This window comes from Silurus meridionalis, chromosome 6 (genome assembly GCF_014805685.1).
Source record: "Silurus meridionalis isolate SWU-2019-XX chromosome 6, ASM1480568v1, whole genome shotgun sequence".
Taxonomy (NCBI): Eukaryota; Metazoa; Chordata; class Actinopteri; order Siluriformes; family Siluridae; genus Silurus; species Silurus meridionalis.
In genome coordinates, this window is record NC_060889.1 from 21,352,855 (window position 1) to 21,373,313 (window position 20,459).

At 38.9% G+C, this 20,459-nt stretch overlaps 1 protein-coding gene across 13 annotated transcripts in view; it reads left to right on the forward strand.

Annotated features, from left to right (window-relative positions):
• Positions 1-20,459, forward strand: part of si:dkey-172j4.3 (diacylglycerol kinase eta) — an 80,996-nt gene that overhangs the window by 36,346 nt on the left and 24,191 nt on the right. For 2 of the 13 annotated variants that reach the window (XM_046850839.1, XM_046850838.1), the window contains exon 1: positions 9,300-9,542. The exons of 7 other annotated variants lie outside the window; for them this stretch is intronic. In XM_046850839.1, coding sequence (XP_046706795.1) covers positions 9,366-9,542 — 177 coding nt within the window. In that variant the 5' untranslated portion in view covers positions 9,300-9,365. Of the gene's footprint in view, positions 1-9,299; positions 9,543-19,368; positions 19,479-19,555; positions 19,637-20,459 lie in introns of those variants that run through there. 4 more of the 13 variants (XM_046850843.1, XM_046850844.1, XM_046850846.1 and 1 more) reach the window with 3 other exon arrangements.

Consider the following 20,459-nt stretch of genomic DNA (forward strand, 5'->3'; position numbering starts at 1 on the left):
AGAGAGGGCTTGAGTAATTGAATTGGAGCGGGGTATATGAGACTCCGTGTCTACAGGCTACACTCAGGAAAATGAAGCCACAATAGGTCCCGCTTCACAGAGTCAAACGCAGGGAAGTGATGTAACAGGCTCGCCTTCTTACACACACACCACAGTAAACTCTATGTACTGAGCGTATATAGTGAATAGCAAGCTATTATGTGTCAATTGTATATCTATTATGTATTATAACACTGCCCCATAATAAACAACATTATAATTACAAAAATTACATTCAGTTACTGTAAATTGTGAAAGAATACATAGTGCCGTGCTGGAGGTAAATCTCTATTATCTCTATGACTGGATTCATTAATGCTTAAATGCAATCCGAATCCAAAAATAACCTTTAATTATTAAACTTTCGGGTGCAGACTGTAACGGATTTTCCCTAGTGAAGAAATTCCACAGATGATGCAAATAAAAAGTAAAAGAGAGAAGTGAGGAATAAAAAATGTATATGCATGGGAAATGCATGGAAAGAGAGAAAGGCATATGGGTGTGTGTGTGTGTGTGTGTGTGTGTGTGTGTGTGTGTGTGTGTGTGTGTGTAAGTAAAGATAGATATGGGTGTGAGTGTAAAAGCAAGACAGGATGGTATGATATGTGTAAGATTAAGACATAGGAATGAGGAAAGTGTTTGTGTATAGTATGTGCATATAGAGTATATATGTGTGTGTGTGTGTGTGTGTGTGTGTGTGTGTGTGTGTGTGTGTGTGTGTGTGTGTCTAAGTGGCCATTTGATCAATGCCATGTCCTGAGTCTCTGTAATGAGGCAGTGGAAGGGAGAGTGGGTGTTGTGGGTTCTCTCAGAAGCTGGTGATTGATCACAGGGGTCACACATTGTGTGTGTGTGCATGTTGAGTTTAAGGCACTGGCTGGTCATATGAAAGCAGTTTCTGATCGAGCTCATTAGAGCTGCACATGGTAAATCATTACAGCTTAGTGGACTTAAGGTGACATTTCACCTAAGGGAGCTTCATTTCTGTAATGTTGTGTAACATCTACTGTGCTTATTTGCAATATCAACCTTGTATATTCACATTTATAGATGTACAGACTGAAACCTCTTGGTTGCTAAGCACTATTTATCACCACCATCTCCAGTGTCAGCCAGTGGAAACAGAGCAGTGCTGAGAACATTGGGAGGTGTATATTCTCAGCACAGTAATGACACTGACATGCTATGTGTGTGTGTGTGTGTGTGTGTGTGTGTGTGTGTGTGTGTGTGTGTGTGTGTGTGTATGTGGGTGAAAATGATGCTATTAGTGTAGTAGCTGTAACCACCCTGAATGCAACTGCTAGGTTGGGAAACAAGTCCACTAACTAACAAGTAGATCAGCTGGGGTGAGAAGTTGAGACTGATGAAGGGGACACACGTACACACACAAGACTTTCTTCTCATATGTATGTATGTATGTATATATATATATATATATATATATATATATATATATATATATATATATATATATATATATATATATATATATAAATGAGGGGTATAACGGTGCACATGTGTACCGAATGCAATCCTTTTTACAGGCAGAACAGAGTTAAAATCTGGGTTCCCTCAGGAATGTATTAAGTCTCCACCTCACACTTTGAGTGCAATTTTTATTTATTAAACTTGAAAACATACACAATAATGCCAGGGGTATAAAAAAGAAACTAGAGTTAGCAGTGGCACTTTGTCTACTCACTCCATATCGAAAAAAAACGCGATTTGTTTTGTGCATGTATGAAAACACTAAAGAATGTATAGGGCTAGCGTTAGCCGCTAACCAGGAAGTGATCCTATAACACACTATAACAATTAAAGGCCCCCTGAAAAGTGAACTGTCCTGATTTTTAATGAAGGCAAACATGAGTGAAATTTGCATTCATTGTGCATTTTTTTGTTACTTTTGCCAGTACTTATTTACTTTTAGGAGTTTTAGGAAAATGTTTCACCTTTAATTTCACTAAGCTCCCTGCTCTTAGCAAATAAAAGCCATGTGGTCCAAGCTGTGGTCTGTTTAGATGGTAAAAAATTAGGATCCAGGGTCATGGTTTTCTCATTGTTGCTTGGTGCTGTCTTGCCACCGGTATATGCAAGGGATTTCGTGACTAAAACTAGTTTTTCTTTTCCTCTACCTGCTAGAATCATTCTTGTTTGCACTGTTGGTACCTCTGCAAATCCAACAGTAAATCTCAACAGTTCACGCACCAGGTTTAATGGCTCAGAATATCTGATATTTCCCATTTTGAATTTTTATATTTCCCTTATTTTACAACCTTGGTTCATGACTGCATTTAGTCCTTATTCAACAGTATTTTGGCTCAACTAAGTACAACTGCTCAAATTTTTGCCCAAAGTTTGGCTTCTACTTTTCTTTATTTGACACGTTCTAAACAGGCCACTCCTATAAGCGAGAGCTCGAGGTGTTGCTACACACCCATACGAAGTGAACGGGAAGTACTTGCTTATGTGAGCAATGATTCTCTTCACTGTCTAAATATTACTGTGACTTTGGTCTGTCATCATCAGCGCTTCTGTCACGCTGTTCAGACCCTTTCACTGACTCCATACCTGACAGCACACTCATGTGGTTTATAATTCAGTTTACTGTCATTACCAGCTGCTGCTGCTACCATTGCTGACTGAAACACAACAGATATTAGTGATGGGTCGTTCATGAGCGATTAGTTCATTTTGAATGAGTCTTTAATGTGACTCAGAAGAACGAGCAGTCTCAAAGAGTGATTTTGTTCATTTTCGCCCGGTCGCAAAGCTTCTGATCCTTAGGTTATGTACAGGAAACAGAATTGAGTAGTTTAACTCATGAGTACTTTGTTCCACGTTGTTCTTTCTTTTATCACATGACTCCTATATAAACTGCACAGTGCAATGGATCAGGTTTTTTTTGGTCCAGATCTTGACATTATTGTTACAATAAGTATGGGAGTCACATGACAAAAAGAAGATATGAGAGGTGGGCTGCTCATTCAGTTTATGACCATTTGTCCTTAGCTGCATCGTCATATTTTTGCCACTCTTAGGCCTTTGAGCAAGACCCTTAACCCTCTGTGCTCCAGGGGCGCCGTATACGGCCGACCCTGCGCTCTGACCGCAGTTTCCGAGCAAGCTGGGATATGCGAAGAGAGAATTTCATTGTGCTGTAATGTATATGTGACAAATAATGGCTGTTCTATTCTATTCTATTCTAGTTAGGTCTAGTCTAGTCTATTCTATTCAAGTCTATTCTATTCTATTCTAGTCTATTCTTATTTTTGGAACTATAGTCAAAGCTTGTGTATGTAGACGGGGATCTGTTTATTGAAAATATAACATTTTATTTGTTTCTTTGATCAATTTGTTAGTGATGGGAGGTTCAGATCATTTTAGTGAATTGGTTCTTTGAATCACGTTCCTCAAAATAAAAAAATATTTTAGTCAATTATTTTTTTATTTTGAGGAACGAGATTCAAAGAACCAATTCACTAAAATGATCTGAACCTCCCATTACTACAAATATATACTAAGAATTCATATATCTTGTGCTTTGACCTGTTTTTCATTTGTAACTGTATTGTTTTCTGGACATTATCACACAACAATAGGTCAAGTGTCTGTCTGTTTGTCTGTATACATACTCTGTAGCTGTCTAAAGGCTAAAAACTGTATCTCTCATGACCTTCCTATTCTCTGTTTCACACGCTTACATTTCAAGTGCATACATTTCACATTAACATAATGAAGTTGTTAGGCCTACTTAAAGTCTGTGTGTGTGTGTGTGTGTGTGTGTGTGTGTGTGTGTGTGTGTGTGTGTGTGTGTGTGCGTGCCTGCACCTCCCATTTGCACTTCAATCATGGCCAAAGCTTTAAAAGTACATGATCAGCAGGTGGAATGTCATCCTCCCTCCTTCCAGCCCTCTGTTCTCAACCTTCACTGCTCTCATCTCCTTCCCTCCGTCCTTCTTTATGCTTCAAAGTAGCACCACATGTCCGAAAATAATCCGTGGGGTCTTTCTGTCTGTCTGCCTCACTCTCTCTCTCTCTCTCTCTCTCTCTCTCTCTCTCTCTCTCTCTCTCTCTCTTTCTCTCTCATTCTCTTTCTCTCTCTCTCTTTCTCTCTCTCTCTCTCATTCTCTCTCTCTCTCTCTCTCTCTCTCTCTCTCTTGATGTCTCTTTTCAATTTCTCTCATTTGCCTCTCTCTCTCTCTCTCTCTCTCTCTCTCTCTCTCTCTCTCTCTCTCTGTTAGGGATTATGAGAGGCAGATTTATGAGGCATGCTAGAAGCAATCAGCAGCAATGCACAATGAGACCAGAAATGGTCTGCTATATGACCATTATCACTATGACCCACATCTTTGTGTGGCTTATGTGTGTCTGAGCATGCGTGTGTGTGTGTGTGTGTGTGTGTGTGTTTGTGTTCATAATTTGATATGTTGGTGTCTTTATGTTAATAAATAGACCAATTTCAGATTTCAGTTCCGAGGAATGGTCATATTTACAGTCGTGATCCCTGTGTTATAAAGTGCATATTATAAACAGCTAAACATTAGATTCTTCATTGCATCCTTCATAATTCACCACAGAAACACAAATGTATTATGGAAATGTGTATGTTTCTATATGAAAATACTTTCCTGAAAATCGAGTTTTAATAAAATATCTTTTGTCAGGATTACTCTGTCACTCCTGGTTCTGTAAATACTGTATGAGAGAAGAAAAAATTGATATGAACCACTAAAATACAACCAATCAATAAAAGGAGGCATCCATATTTACACGTCGATCATGTTATCCGCCATTACACAAGCATCCAGGCATTCTAGTGAAAGGATGGTGACGATATTTAAAAAGAAATACCACTGAATATGTGGCTGTCTTTATGCACAAAAAAAAAAAAAAAAAGAATATGGTATATGCTTTTCTAGGACACTCACAGAATGATGATTCAGAATGGTTTTGAGAGGGTTGAGAAGTGAAAGGCAAAACAGCACAGTGTTGGCAGGTTTAGGCATGGAACCGCTTTTTAACAGTTGCCATATTTTTAACACTGCCTCCTTAAAATGTCCTGATTGACGTTACTTTGGAATATTCCAATGCATTTTCACCGTCGGTGTGTACAGAGTATAGAAAAGGATAGAGAGAATTGGATCGCTTGCCAGGTGGTGAAAGAGGTACAATTGTGTCAGGGTGGAATGTCGCTTGTAATGTCAGTTTATATTCCAGAGCTGAGAAATGATGGAGAATGTGATGGCGTATTTAAATTATTTTCTCCAAATAATTGTCCTGCCAGTCCACATGATGATGCAAGCAACTGTGTAGTATTTATCCTGTTTGTGGACAGGAGGCAGGTCTCCAAACAAAAAGATGTGGTGGTTAGAATTACTGTTCGAAAGCCTGTTTACAGAACAGCATAAAATCTGAAACTAAACACCTTCCTCATTCAGACGATGCCATTTTTTGCCTTTAAGCACCAGCTCAACATAGTTTTTAAATATAGCATCATTTCATTTGCCCAGATTATGCAGTATTCAAAAAAGCATAAAAATGAATCCACCATTTGATAATTTAATTTGACATTTGACATCGTTGTGCATTATTTCATCTACTTAACCATTCCTTCCAGCTTTTTAAATTTTCTAGAAACAATTTTCTAGAATAACTGGTACTGCATGAATTATTTTTTTTTTTTTGTCTGTCAGATCTATAATGTGATGCTTTCAGCTATGAACTGAGTGACCTGTGTCAATGCAGCTCGTGAGACTGGTCAGAGTTTCCTCACATCCGGAAAACATCCTGGACATTTGTAGATTTTTTTTTTGTGTCCAGTTGTTTGCCATTTGCTCTTAATATTTGTCAAACATGAATCATTCCAAGATAACCCAAAGACTCAAAAGCTTCCATGGTTATTTCCATTTCTAATTTTAGTTTCTAGCAAAATGCTGGTTTTATCTAATTTTGGTTCTGATAGATTGAGAACAGATGGCGTATGGACTTTTATCTGTCACATTACAGCTCGAATAAGAATCCTGGTATTAGTAATAAGCCAGTTGGAGATGTCACACTGTGCTATGAGACAGTCAATGTATAGAGACTAAGTGTGTGTGTGTGTGTGTGTGTGTGTGTGTGTGTGTGTGTGTGTGTGTGTGTGTGTGTGTGTATTCAGGCACAGGGTTCTGCAGAAAGAGATTAACCTGCTAAGCCCCATATGGTTCTGGGAGCTGCAGTGCTGCCAGAGCTCTGAGCTCAGATATTTTATGCCCACTCAGGAAGTGACACGCCGCCTCTTTACTGCCGGGCAGTGTGTGCTGAGAGTTTGAAACAGACCGTGGGGGATTGTGTTGTGTATGTGTGTTAATGTGAGTGCTGGTGGCTTCATCTTTGACAGTTTCCATTCAGGGGAAACTTGGCTGTTGCTATGACAACCCTGCAAGCCATCAGGCTGTCATGGACCTCTGCATCATGTCATCTGTGACTGAGCGAGTGTGTGTGTGTGTGTGTGTGTGTGTGTGTGTGTGTGTGTGTGTGTGTGCATGTGTATATAAACACCACCATTTATAATTGTAGGTCTTTTTTTTGTTAAGATGCTTGACCCTATCTTTGCATGTGTGTTGTGTCCGTGTTTATGTTTTGTGTTTGTGTTTGGTGTGTGTTTTGTTTGTGTGTGTGGATATGGATGTGCAGTAGAGCTCATCCAGAAGAGGCAGATACAAATGACTGCAGCATTCATCGTCTTTCGATGCCAACTGCTTCTGCTGCCCTCTAGTGGCTCAGAAAGGGGTTAACACCTCACTGCCCTCAGGAGATGTATCGTCTTACCTCACTTGTGGAGTCCTATCATATTACTGCTAATATGAATGCATTTCACTGTCTCTGTGCATTGGACTGAGTGAAGGAAACAGAAATCAGTGGATGAAAATTAGCCCCATTGACAAATGCCTGTCTTGAAAGAAGCTTTCCCATTTCAATTATGACCTCTGAGAAATCTATTACTCATTTGCTGCTGATGACTTAATAAAAATGTTCATTGATGTCATCATTCAAGGGTTATACAAATTTTGTAGGTAGAGCAAGCATGAAACATGGTCTTATTATGTACTGTAGTGAATTAAATGCAATTTGTGGATTTTTTTTTTCGGGGGCATCAATGATGGATCACTTCTCTTTTATTCACTAGAGCAATGACACTGCACAATAGTGGAGTGTATTCATAAAAAAAATAAAACAAAATTGGAAAGAACACAATAAGTGATGACACCTCAAGGAAAATGTATGAATAGAAAACCCTGCCAATCGAGCTAGGACCTTACCTCTCTGTGATTAAAGTGTTATTGTAGTTTTATAACTAGTTGGACCAAATGCCCTCATGTATGGAGAATTATAGAGTATCTAGACAGCAATGATGTCATTATGTCTGTCTTGCAGCAAAGGGCAAACGCAGACTTGTCATTTCCTTTCCTGCTATCAGTTTGACCCCGGAAGTGATTAACCGACTGGACAGTTATGAGTCGTAACTAATAACAAGAGAGTGCTGAGGGGAGAAATCTGTTTCAGAAAGGAAATGGGTTTCTGAACAGAAATAATTACCTAAAGGAGTAAGTGAGAGATGTGCAGAAACTCCATGCTCGTTTTGCATCTTTCTGAGTTTCACTGCATTCTTATTAGTGATTGTGTGTTTGTGTGTTCAAAAGAATGTGCTGTTTCAGTCGTGTCATTGGTTTCAGTCGTTGGCTGACAGAGGCAGACAGCCATCGCAGCACATCAGACTATGCATGTAAGTGCGGTGTGTGTGTCTGAACGTGCCTACGTGTGTGTCCTTGTGCGTACTCAGCCTCTTGTTCTTTGTTTTCCTGTTATGCCACTCCAATTGCTTAAACATATCAGTCAGATCTGATATACATTGCTAAACACACACCCCACTCTATAGACTACACGTCTGTCAAAATTTCTTTACAGAGCGTTTCTAAATCACAAAGTATAGGATTAGGGGTTAAATGGCAGATTGTGTATAAATCACAGGCACTGTAAAGCAGAGGTGTGAAGAGAGGTGTAAAGTAGATTATGTGTAAAAAACGTACGCAAGTGCGAGCAGCTTTCTCCAAATTGTTTTAAATTTGAGAAAATGGCATTATGTGCTAAGTAGGTAATACTGTGTACATATTGCAAGGTTTAAGGGCTTTTCTGACTTTTAGGCCTAACAAACAATAATAAGCTCAAACCTAATGACCATGCAGTCAGAGTGACCATTGGGTTCTTGGTCAGCTCTCTTACTAGGGCCATTCTCCCACCAGCTGTTAGAAGAGTCCTGGTTGTGCCAAACTTATTCTTTAATTTGAGAATTATGGAGGAATTATGGAGGAATATTCAGTATAGTAGAATTTTTTTGTAGCCTTCCCCAGAACTGATCCTTGGAACATTCCTGTCTATGAGCTCTGCAGGCAGTTCCTTTGACCTCAAGGCTTGGTTTTTACTCTGATATCTCTGATATGCTGTGTCAGCTGTGAGGCCTTCTATAGAGAGTTGTGAGCCTTTTTAAATCGTGTCCAATCAATAAACCTTTCCACATGTAGACTTCAGTCAAGTGATCAAGAGAAATGGGAGGCACCTGCGCTGAATGTCTGGTTTTTCGAAAAGGGTCAAATCATATGTACATGTGATGTTTTAAAGAAATTACAGTCATGTATAGAATTCCGTTTTCACTTTGTCATATATAATAGTAATAGTAATTGTCATATAGTAATTGTCATACCAATTACTATTTTATTTAACATCACGGCGTGTTTCTTTTAGCCATTAAGTTCACTTTCTTGTTTATGAGCTTCCTGTGTGATGTAATAAAGCCTCAGATACAAGATGTTCAAATTCCATTTCCAGCTCACGAACGTGAAAGGATTTATTATACTTTGCATTTCCTTTGTTAATCTCATAAACTTCATTATCATACCTGTGGCCTGCTCCTGTCTGGGTATTTATGGGTTTTCATTGACAGCAGGTGAGGGCCAATGGCAGACCTTCTCCCTCTCATACATTTCCCTTGAAGCCTTGTAAAACCGGTTTACCTGCATTTATTTATAGTCTTTCCGTTTTCATGCCCATGTGTGTGAGTGTGTGTGTGTGTGTGTGTGTGTGTGTGTGTGTGTGTGTGTGTGTGTGTGTGTGTGTGTGTGTGGCGCAACTCAGGGGGCGGTTCCAGGTAACAGGATAATCCTTAACTTTGCCTACTCACCTGAGAGAGGAGTTTCTTCTTAAAAGGGTGTGTATGTGTGAGTTCAGTTGAGGAAGTCAGTGTGAAAGTTCACTGTGTGTGTGAGTGCATGGGTGCTGGCTAGAACATGGCCATGGCCAGGCTGTGTCCAGGTGGTATATGCTGCCTACCTGCTCTTCCTTTTACGTGTATCAGAGGGGCTCAGGGAGACCAGGGCCACCTCAGTGAGGAGGATTTTTTGGAGTGCTGTTCTGGCAGCACTGTTTCTTCCCCCACAGAGAGAGATATTGACGAGAACACACAGGTTAGAGCTGCACACACGGTGGAAATTCTTTTATGCATTTTAGAGAATGAGTATGACTGTATAGTTGTTTGGAGAGTCTTGTGTGTGTTTGGGAGTCTGTTTGTGTGCCATTTATTGTCTTAGATAAGGATCTCATTCTCTGTGTATAAACTATTCTTTTCCTCTCTCTTCTGCTCTTGGGGTGTGTAATATTTACAGTAGCTTCTGGGTGAGTTATTTGACTAGTGTGTGTGTGTGTGTGTGTGTGTGTGTGTGTGTGTGTGTGTGTGTGTGTGTACGTATGCACGTGATTAAGTGAGTTTCTTTAGTGTTCATCGAAATTGCCAGGTTTCTTTCTTAGCTTAGACCTGATTACAGCAGCATTAGAGCAGTGTGCTGAAACACACACACACACACACACACACACACACACACACACACACACACACACAACATTAATTATATTCGTAAGGACCGGTTATTGACATAATACTTAATTTACTTAATTAATGCTATGCCTAGACCTAATACCATAAGCATAACCATGACATCTGTAACTAAAAAGGCTTATTTTAGTCTTCAGTTAAAAGTCAATTAAACATTTCTCAAAACATTACATTTGGTCACATTTGGTTTACAACAAACATGCACCCATACTGTATATATGTTTATGTATTTATGTATGTATGTACTGCTAAGGGCAGTGATGCATACCATATTTAGAGCTGATTTAAAATAAGTCATGTTTATGTTAACTCTAGATTTCTTGCCTCATCATTTCTCTACACTCCAGTGTCTCTGTTTATTCCTGCCAAGGTGTAAAGACGTCTGTCTTCAGTCAAAATCTCAGACATCACATTTTTTTCACTAGCATTCATTGTTTTGGGATGGATTTTAGATTTAGATTTGTCCTTTTTTCAATCACCGTTCTTTGTCCTTTGACTAACATTTGTAACTTAATGGATTAGTGTGTGTGTGTTAATCAGTTTGCACTTTTTCTATGTGGCTCTAAATACAAGCGAGATGACAAGATTTAGGAGACAGTGTAGCTCCACAAACACTTATTAACACGAAACCTCTTTAGGATGCGCACTGCAGCCAGGTGTGAACTAGGAAAAGTCACTTGGAATTCTTTAGCTGGATTTGTCACACACAGTCAACATACAGAAACACTACAAAGAATTGAACAGATGGCTTTAAAAAGCAGAAAGCATGGCTCTTACGGCTCCAGATGCCGGATTAACTGGATTATCACTAGAGTAGGATTAGGACTGATCACATTTTGTGCCAGCTGCTGATCAGGTTTGCAGCTTGCAGCTGTATTACCTGCTCCACTAGCCTGTAGCCATGCTCATACATTAATTGAAACAGTGTTATAAATCTGTACAAGATGATTTTTTCAGTAGATTAAGATATCAGGACTATGCAGTTTGATACTGTTTCACAGTTCAACTACTCAAAATCAGATATTCTGCCTGGCATGATGTCTATCCAGGCAAGTTGCTGATGGTTTATTTAGTTTTTCAAAGGTTATGTAAGGTTTAGACTGCAGGGACAATATATTGACCGATTTAGAACCTGAAAGCATTTACGACTTCTCTCACCTGAGGGCAGAGACACTCAGGTCAACCTCAGATGCGATGTCATATTCTGAGTGTGTGTATCTGTGGTGTCTAGTAATAGAATTGCATCTTGTCCAGAGTGTATTTTTATGCCAACCGCCAGCCAGGGTAAAAATGCCTACTGAAGATGTCTGAGCTGTTTTTGCAGAAATGAATTCTGAATATAACGATGGCTGCAGATTCTCTAACTCAGTGACTGGTTTGGAATTGAGTCAGCATCAGCTCTTGGAGAGAGGGTGATTTAGGGCTCTAATGGCCTCATTAGCTTAATTACTAGCTGACAAAGACAGCGAAGATGTCTAATGATGGACAATTTGTCTGATTGTTTCGGGTGTAGCTTCAAATTGCAGGAGATACAATATTATCTAAATAAACAAAACCATCACTGAGGAAAAACGTTCTCCAAACTGAAGGATAACAAAAGCTTCTAATGAAAGAGCTGAACAAATGAAATGGGAGTGAGTATAGTAAAAGTCGCTCCTATTATAATCTTATTCCTTTTAACACAATCACAGCAAGGCATATAACTCATTGATCAATCTGAACAAGTTAAAACATCACATATACAGTGGGAAAATTCAGTTGTGGGTTAACTGTGGTATATAATTAGCAAGCTTCAGGATATTTTCATCGATATTGCTGTAAATGTTGTACAGGACTTTCTGTTCTTAAGTCAATTTTTATTATTACCAAATTTCATTGCAAAACCCAACATGTTTTATCAACAGGCCTAGCCCAAGTGTAATTCAGACTTAATCAGCAAAAGTAATGAAAAAAGTGGAATGAAAAGTGGAATTGACTATCTGGTGTTCCCCAAGGCACATGGGTTTAAAACTTATTTTCAGAATACACAAAGGGAACCCAGAGAGACTGCTTTTACATATGGCTCAGAAATGTGTGTGGTTTCTGTTAGTCAGACTTGGTTTAGCTCCATGTCCAGGCACATTAGCATGAGCTCAGTGTCTAAGAGCACCAAGGGAAATGTAACTCATGGCACAGTCACTGGTCTCATTAAAATGTTCTGAGTTGATTCTTAAACAGCCACAATTCCAATGCACATTAAGGCACTGTTTTTTTATTTTATATAAAAAAAAATTTCGGCTTTCAGTTTGATAGGATTAAGCAGTTGTTCTATGCTGATCAATCACTCACAGACAAATTCGGTTTGGATATAAACTCATCAGCGTTAACCTCAAAAAGTGTAAATTAGGGCTGTAGCTATTGATTATTTTAGTAAGTAAAAGAGTATTCTACAGATTATCACATCAATTAATCGGAAAAGAAGTACCTTTTCTTTATTAAAGAGCAATACTAAATATGACAAGAGAAAATAAGACGAGTCTCTCAAAAAGTAATTTGTTTCTATTTTAGAAAAGAAGTTTAGTTTTATTGCTGAAATTTAGATGCATAAAAGATTTTGTGCCTTTAATTGCCATATTACATAAAAATGCAAATGTATAAATAAAAATATAACAATCAATTTCAGATGACTCAAAAAAAAAAGAAGCACATTCTGGTGTTTTATTTATATTTTGGTTTAAAATGATCCCAAATTCGGAATTTTCCATCGTTTTCTTTGGCCTGAATCTTTTCCTCACCCCTCGCTGTTTTCTCACAGTTGTAGATTTTTTCATTCTGCAGCATCTCCTGTGTTTACCTGTTCAGAGCGCTTCAGAGTTAAGCGGATGGCATCAGTAATAATGGTCCGTGGGGAAACACAGTGATCCGTGTGTAGTTAAATGGCCTAAACAGAGCATAAATAATTCGTTTTATTTTTTGTATTCGATTTACTGAAATTACTCGAGGAATTGTTTCAACCCTAGAGTAAATGCTGCATATGTGTTGTGACCTGGAAAAGGATTCACATTACTTGTATATAATTAAAAAAAATTGCAACTATAATGATTGTATGTAAAAATTCCACTCGATTTGATTGTCATGCGGAAAAAAAATTCCAGAATGTGACAGAATTCAGCAGCAAGTCTTACCAGACTACCATGTACATCTGAAGGCAACTTTAATGAAATCAGAGAGGAAATGAACAATAAAAACACTCAAAGGGTGTTCATTTTTTGGGTGGGAATATTTGCAGAGCTGCCATTTTGTAATAAAGGGCAATCAGTAAATTGACTCAAGTGTGAAATTTCAATAAAAGCCTTATTCCCAGTGTGTGGTACTGCTTTGCTGGGGTCAATCAACCCGCTGCAGGCGCAGCACATAAAGCACACTTCATCAAATACTGCATACCAAGGTCAAGCTGAAATCTTATCACACAATCCAGGTGATTAAAATACAACCATACAGACAAGAGAAGTGCAAACATTTCTGCTCGGGACATATTCGCACTGAAGAAAAACATTTTTGACTAAGGTTTTTATCATTGTCACCTTCTGCGTCTGATTGAAAATAAAAATCCAAAATTCAATCTGGTTCTGGACGTGTAAGAAAATGGCCTCCAAGATTGGGTTTTGTTGTAGTAGACACAGTTCATTTTTTAAATATCCTATTCCACATTTAATCTCCCGTTTTTGTTTTTTAAATAAGGTCCACTCTTCTGGGGAGGTGTTCCACTAGATTTTGGAGCGTGATTGTGGAGATTTGTGCTGATTCAGTGACTTTATTGAAGTCAGGTACTTATGTGAGGAGTCCTGGGGTGCAGTCAGTGTTCTAATTTATCCCAAATATATTCAGTAGGGTTGAGATCAGAACTCTATAGCAGGCCATTTAAGATCTTCCACTCCAAAACTTGCATTAATGGAGCAGGCTTTGTGCACAGGGGCATTGTATTGCTGGAACAGGTTTCAGGACTCCGAGTTCAAGTGAAGAGTAGATTTAATGCATCTAAATCCAAGCACATCCTGTACAATTGTGTGCCTCCAAGTTTTGTAACAATACTATTGTTTGGTAACAAAACGTTTGCCTTTATAGTGTATATTCTGATATTAAGGCCAGTCCACTTTTAACATGCATTCATAGTATTTTCTTTATTAAACTGTAACTCAAGTACTTAATACACTCGTTCCCTGCAAGTTTGCCCCACCTTTTTTTATCGTCTACTGATTAAACAACTGACAACCATGTTTGCAGCAACTCATTGGTGTTTTCCCAGTAACTGACAGATAAGAGTGATTAGCTGACACTGAGCTATCAGAGAGTAATCTTTAGATAATTGATTTATGCCGACTTTCATAGAGAACCTTGGTGTGACATCCTTTAGAACTTTTATAGTCAACAACAACATTATTAAATTGAAAGGCAGTGGCATGCTGGAGTTGATTTGTTGTTTTGAATGAGGAAGCAAAAGTTATGAGGCATTAGTGTGGAGTGTTGTACAAAACGAACGAATCCATCAAGTCCACAATCCACAATTGAGTCATAATATTTATTATTTAATAGGGCATGGTATTTAATTTCAGTAGTGTCGGGTTAATTTTACCTTCAGGATTCTGGTGGTGGTGATGAGATACACCCATGGCACTAAAGACACCATTAAAGACGAAACAAACAACATGCAAGATATTACCAGTAATGAATTTATGTTCCATATTTGTGTTGCCCTAGGAATGCACCAGTAATTTAATATGCAAACTATTCATACACGCATAACACAAATTGCGTTGATTATGTTATAATCAATCCTGTTTTACAACAGTGCAAAACCCCCTCTAGGACATAAGCAAAGTTCTGTAATATTTGGATTAATAAATTACTGATACTGTGTGTAGAAAGAGCTAGGACAACATATTAGCTAGTTTAGCTAACTAGCATTGAATTGTGATAAAAAAAAAAAAAGTAAAAAAAAATACACAAAGCAGAACAGGACAAAAATGTTTAACTTTTAAGCGCATGGTGTCATTATGGGTGCGGGTTTTTTTTTTTTATGTATTTTATTATGTCACCAGATTTTACTAGTTAAATGTGGTCCTTCCCCAAACTAATGTGGATGTGGTAGCATGCATTTTTCTCTTCATTTCAACTGGGAGGCACAAACCTGTTCCAGCATGGCAATGCCCATGTACACAAAGCAAGCTTCATGAAGATATGGTTTACATGGGTTGGAGTGGAAAATTCTGAGTGGCCTGCTAAAGAGCTCTGACCTCAACCCTATTGAACATCTTTGGGATGAATTACAATGCTGACTGCACCCCAGACCTCCTCACCTCATCTACATCAATACCTGACTTTACTAATGTGGCTGAGCACTAATCTCCACAAACACACTTTAAAAGCAAATTGAGACTAAATGTGGAGTTGTGGTGTTTTTAAAGCAAATAATAATCTTATGGTCAGGTGTCCACAAACGTTTGCTTATATAGTGTACAGACAGTGTTCTTCCCATTTCCTTATGCTAACTGTACATTAGCATTAAAACACTATTTCAAGCTCTGTAGCAAACCTCTTTTGTAAATAAAATTCACTACTTGGACCTCTATGAGCTTGTGTTGGATATGAAACTCAACTAGCTGAATATGCTAGTTAATGCTAATAGCATTCAATTATTCTGTTTGACAGCATATTGGTAGCTTGCAGTATTGTATATATATCTCTCAAAAAGACATACTGCCACAGATTTTGTGTTTTCAGCAGATTTGTTATTCCTAATCACCTTGTTAGTCATTTTATATATATAAAAAAGTTATATGTTAAAAAATATAGCTAAAAATAAATAAAATCAATGTGTTGATGTGTTTTCTCTGGTAATTATTATTCCTAACTGCCGGAACACTGTTGTTGTAATGGTTTGTTTCGTACCGCTTTATTGCCTTTGAGCTGATTTCCTGTGTGAGCTGTACTTAGAGAGCATAATTATCCCTTTCTATTTTTACCTCACTCTTTTAGGCTCCGGGTCTGTCATTTTCTCTTACTCATTGGCCTCTCTATCTCTTTCACTCTTGTGAATCCTTCTTATTTTAAAAGGTGAATAAGAGGCGCAAAGCTAATGCTTCATACCGGCTCTTGCTTTCTGGAATAATTGCTCATAGCTGTGTGCTAAGCATTTCAAACGCAAGGTCTGACTAAGAATCTACTCATATGTTCACAGTGACAGTAGACGATGGTGATTGCCTTACACGTAGAGACATTACATTTTCAAATGTGCCTCGCTGAGATCCTTCATTACCCAGGACTGCAGAAACAAACAGTTACGGAAATTGATTAACTTTGTGAGATTTAAAGATTCAGCACTGTGAATGACATTGTGGATCAGAGGAGACATAGAGAACATAGAAAGGAGGATGAGAAGGAGGGGGAAATGCTTGAATGAACAAAAATGGGGGGGGGGGGGCCTCAAAGGGAGATGGAGAGAGGACAGAGGACGAAGTGTAAAGATTAAAGGAGTTCAGTGCGTCACTTTGAGGAGTCTGAGTCATCATCTGACGTCTTATGTGTCTGTCTGTGTTGTGTGGGTCTTTGTGTGTCTGTGAGTGTGTGTGCCTATCATACGCTGCCAGTCAAAAGTTAAATACATTATATTAACCCGTTTAAAATATGTCTTTCCTAAAATGTTTTATATAGAACGCCAGTGGAATTCACCAGAGCTGCACGGGTTGTTGCTGGGATCCTCTTCCACTCCTTCATAATGACATCACGAAGATGCTGAATGTTATACAGTACATATGGCACTTTACCTTCCGCTTGAGGATGCCCCACAGGTGCTCAATAAGGTTCAGGTCTGGAGCCATACTTGGCCACTCATCGTTTTCACCCTCAGCTTCTTCAGAAAGGCAGTTGTCAGATGGCGGTGTGTTTTGCGTTGGTATTATGTTGGAAAACTGCCCAGTTTCTAAAGGAAGGGCATCATGTTCTGCTTTAGAATGTCATAGTACATGATGGGATCTATGTTTTCCTCAAAAAACCACAGTTTTCCAGTACCAGCAGCCCCAGACCATGATGTTACCACCACCATGCTTGACTGTAGGCAAGACACAACTTTCTTGTTCTCCTCACCAGCTGGACACCATCTGATCCAATAAAGTTTATCTTAGTCTCATCAGACCACGGGACATTCAATTTAAATTCAATTCATTTTTATTTGTATAGCGCTTTTAACAATGAACATTGTCTCAAAGCAGCTTTACACAGAAAATGTGGCGAGTAAAAGTGAATATGTTCTTTATAAGTAAGTTTGTCTCTGATGAGTGAGCCGGTGGCGACTGTGGCAAGGAAAAACTCTCCGAGATGGCATAAGGAAGAAACCTTGAGAGGAACCAGACTCAAGAGGGAACCCATCCTCATCTGGGTTGCACCGAATGTCCATTTGTAGCAGATATACGATGTTGCGGGGTACAGTGATGATGATCAGAAGCGAAAGTAGTCCTGAGTCAGTGTAGCAGACTGTTGACATTAACTACAGTCCAATCCATCCTCAAAGCGCCTGTTCTTACTCCGGAATTTCAGGGAACCACCCAAGGCGTTGATGAGAAACCGTCCCAAGCTGCACAGAGTGGCCTCCAGTCGAAGAGAACACTATCCAGAGGCAGGCCTGGACGAAGTGGAAAGATCCACGGAGGGGAGAGGGGCAGGAACAGTGGTCACTGGAGCCTCAGGAGCATGTTTAACTCGACCGGGAGAGAGAGAGAGAGAGAGAGAGAGAGAGAGAGAGAGAGAGAGAGAGAGTGACAGGAAGAGAAGGATATGGATTATTAAGTGTCCTTATTGTTGTATGAAAGTTAATATCACTGTGCAGTTTGGACTGGAAAGACTCGCTATGGCAGCATAACTAAAAGGGAGAACCAGAAGGTAACACAGACATGAGGGATCTCTGGGATAAGAGACGACCCACCACACCACCAACAAACCTGAGTGAACGTGTGAATGTGAGGGGACGACAGCATACAAATATCCCAGTTCACCAAGCACTCTATATCCATGACACTCTATATCCATGATATATCCATGGGTCCAGGAATTCATGCTCTTGGACAGGTTGTCTTCAGCAAACTGTTTGTGGTCTTTTTTTTAAGTCGGCTTCAGAAGAGGCTTCCTTCTGGGATGATGGCCATGCAAACCAACTTATTGCAGTGTGCGGCGTATGGTTTGAGCACTAACAAGCGGATCTTTCACTTCTGCAACCTCTAAAGCAATACTGGCAGCACTCGTTTTTTGAAGCAACTTCTGCACCTGACACACAGCACAAGGACTCACCTTCTTTGTCTGACCCTTGCGTGGTCTGTTCTGAGTGGAACCCGTCTTGGAAAATCTCTGTATGACCCTGGCCACTGTACTGTAACTTGGTTTCAGGGTGATTTTCCTATTGCCTTGGCCATCTTTGTGGAAACCAACAATTTTAATTCTCAAATCCTTAGAGAGTCTTTGCCATGAGGTTCCATGTTGAATATCCAGTGGTCAGGATGAGAGAATTGTACTCAAAGTACCAAATTTTCCTGCTTCAATACAAGATACAAAAATTGCATGGTCCTGTCAAGCAGACAAAAGCATTAACTTGATGAATAGGACGTGGCTTTACATGGTTACTGTGATTGCTGTTATCACTTTTCTTGCCAGCTATTTTGATAATAATGACTGTATACTGAATTATTTTTAGAGGACAGTAAATCTGTACTGCTATACAAGCTGCATACTGACTACTCTAAAATATATCTGTTTCATTTCTATAGTATTGAGCCCAAAATGGTTGCTGAAATGTGAGGGGTGTACTCACTTTTGTGAGATACCATACATGGATAACATATCTGCACTTAATTGCACAACCACATTGAGCTTTGTGCATTGACTATTACTGTACTATTGTGAGATGCTAAAATCATATACTAGCAGCAGTGTGTGTTTGTGTGTGTGTGTGTGTGTGTGTGTGTGTGTTGTGTCCATGATGGTGCATTTTAGTTAAATTAGATGAAAACTGAGGCATTCCACCTTTAATAATGTGAAGCTGCAAAACAAAACAGCTGCATGCTAAGTCAGAGACTGACGGTTAAAATTTTTATTCGAATGAAAGTATTCTTGCAGCCACAGGAATATTGCAAGGTGACTTAGAACACGTTCGTCCACATTACATTTAAGTGTGATTGAAAATATTTATGTAAAATGAAGTCATATTTATACGTCATAGTGTCTACAGTTGTTTTCCTTCTGTGTTGTGGTGGAATCTGAAGCTCGTTGCCTCTAAGGCATGTTATTTGAACATTCCTCACCCGGATTCACATGCTATAACCCACACAGGTTAGTCTCTCATTATGAACTTTCTCTTTCTTTCACTTGCCCTGTAGAAGAGTGTGAAGGAGGCATCCTGTTAAAGCAGACTAGCTCCTTTCAAAGATGGAAGAGGAGATACTTCAAACTAAGAGGCAGGACTCTCTACTATGCCAAGGACTCAAAGGTAATAGCAGTAATAACTCATTTTAATGGATCTCAGTCTGGCTCACCTTGTTATATAACCTTCTTTTTTTGTTTCAGTCTCTTATATTTGACGAGGTCGACCTTTCGGATGCCAGTGTGGCAGAGACAAGCACCAAGAACATAAACAACAGCTTTACAGTATGTACACACATATTTACAATCAGTAAACAGCTTCACAATGATGGTACACAGCTTTACAGCAAGTACACACATCTTTAAAATCAGTAAACAGCGTTACTGTGATGACACACAGCTTTACTAACACTTCACGCAACTACACAAAGTGTACACAGCTTTACAGTGAGTACACAGCTTTATAGACAGTACACATTTCTTTAATGAGCACACACAGCTTTGCAGTGATTACACAGCTTTGCATTGAGTACTCATAGCTTTATAACAGATCACACACAACTTTACAGTGAGTACATACAGAGATATAGGCCACACACACAGCTTTACAGTGAATAAACACAACTTTACAGTGAGTAAACATAACTTTTATAGCTTTACAGACAATATACAATATACAAAGTTTTACTGACATTACACACACAGCTTTACAGATGGTACACAAAGTTCTACAGACAGTACACACAACTTTATAGTGTACAGACAGAGTTATAGACACTATAAAAATGGGTGTATTGTCTATAACAAGGTATGTGCATTACCCTTTAGGATTACATCTATCTATCTATTTATCTCTCTATCTCTCTATCTATCTATCTATCTATCTATCTATCTATCTATCTATCTATCTATCTATCTATCTATCTATCTATCTATCAAATCCATCCATCCATCCATCCATCCATCCATCTATCTATCAATCAAAACCATCCATCCATCCATCCATCCATTGATCGATCTATCTATCTATCTATCTATCTATCTATCTATCTATCTATCTATCAAATCCATCCATCCATCCATCCATCCATCCATCCATCCATCTATC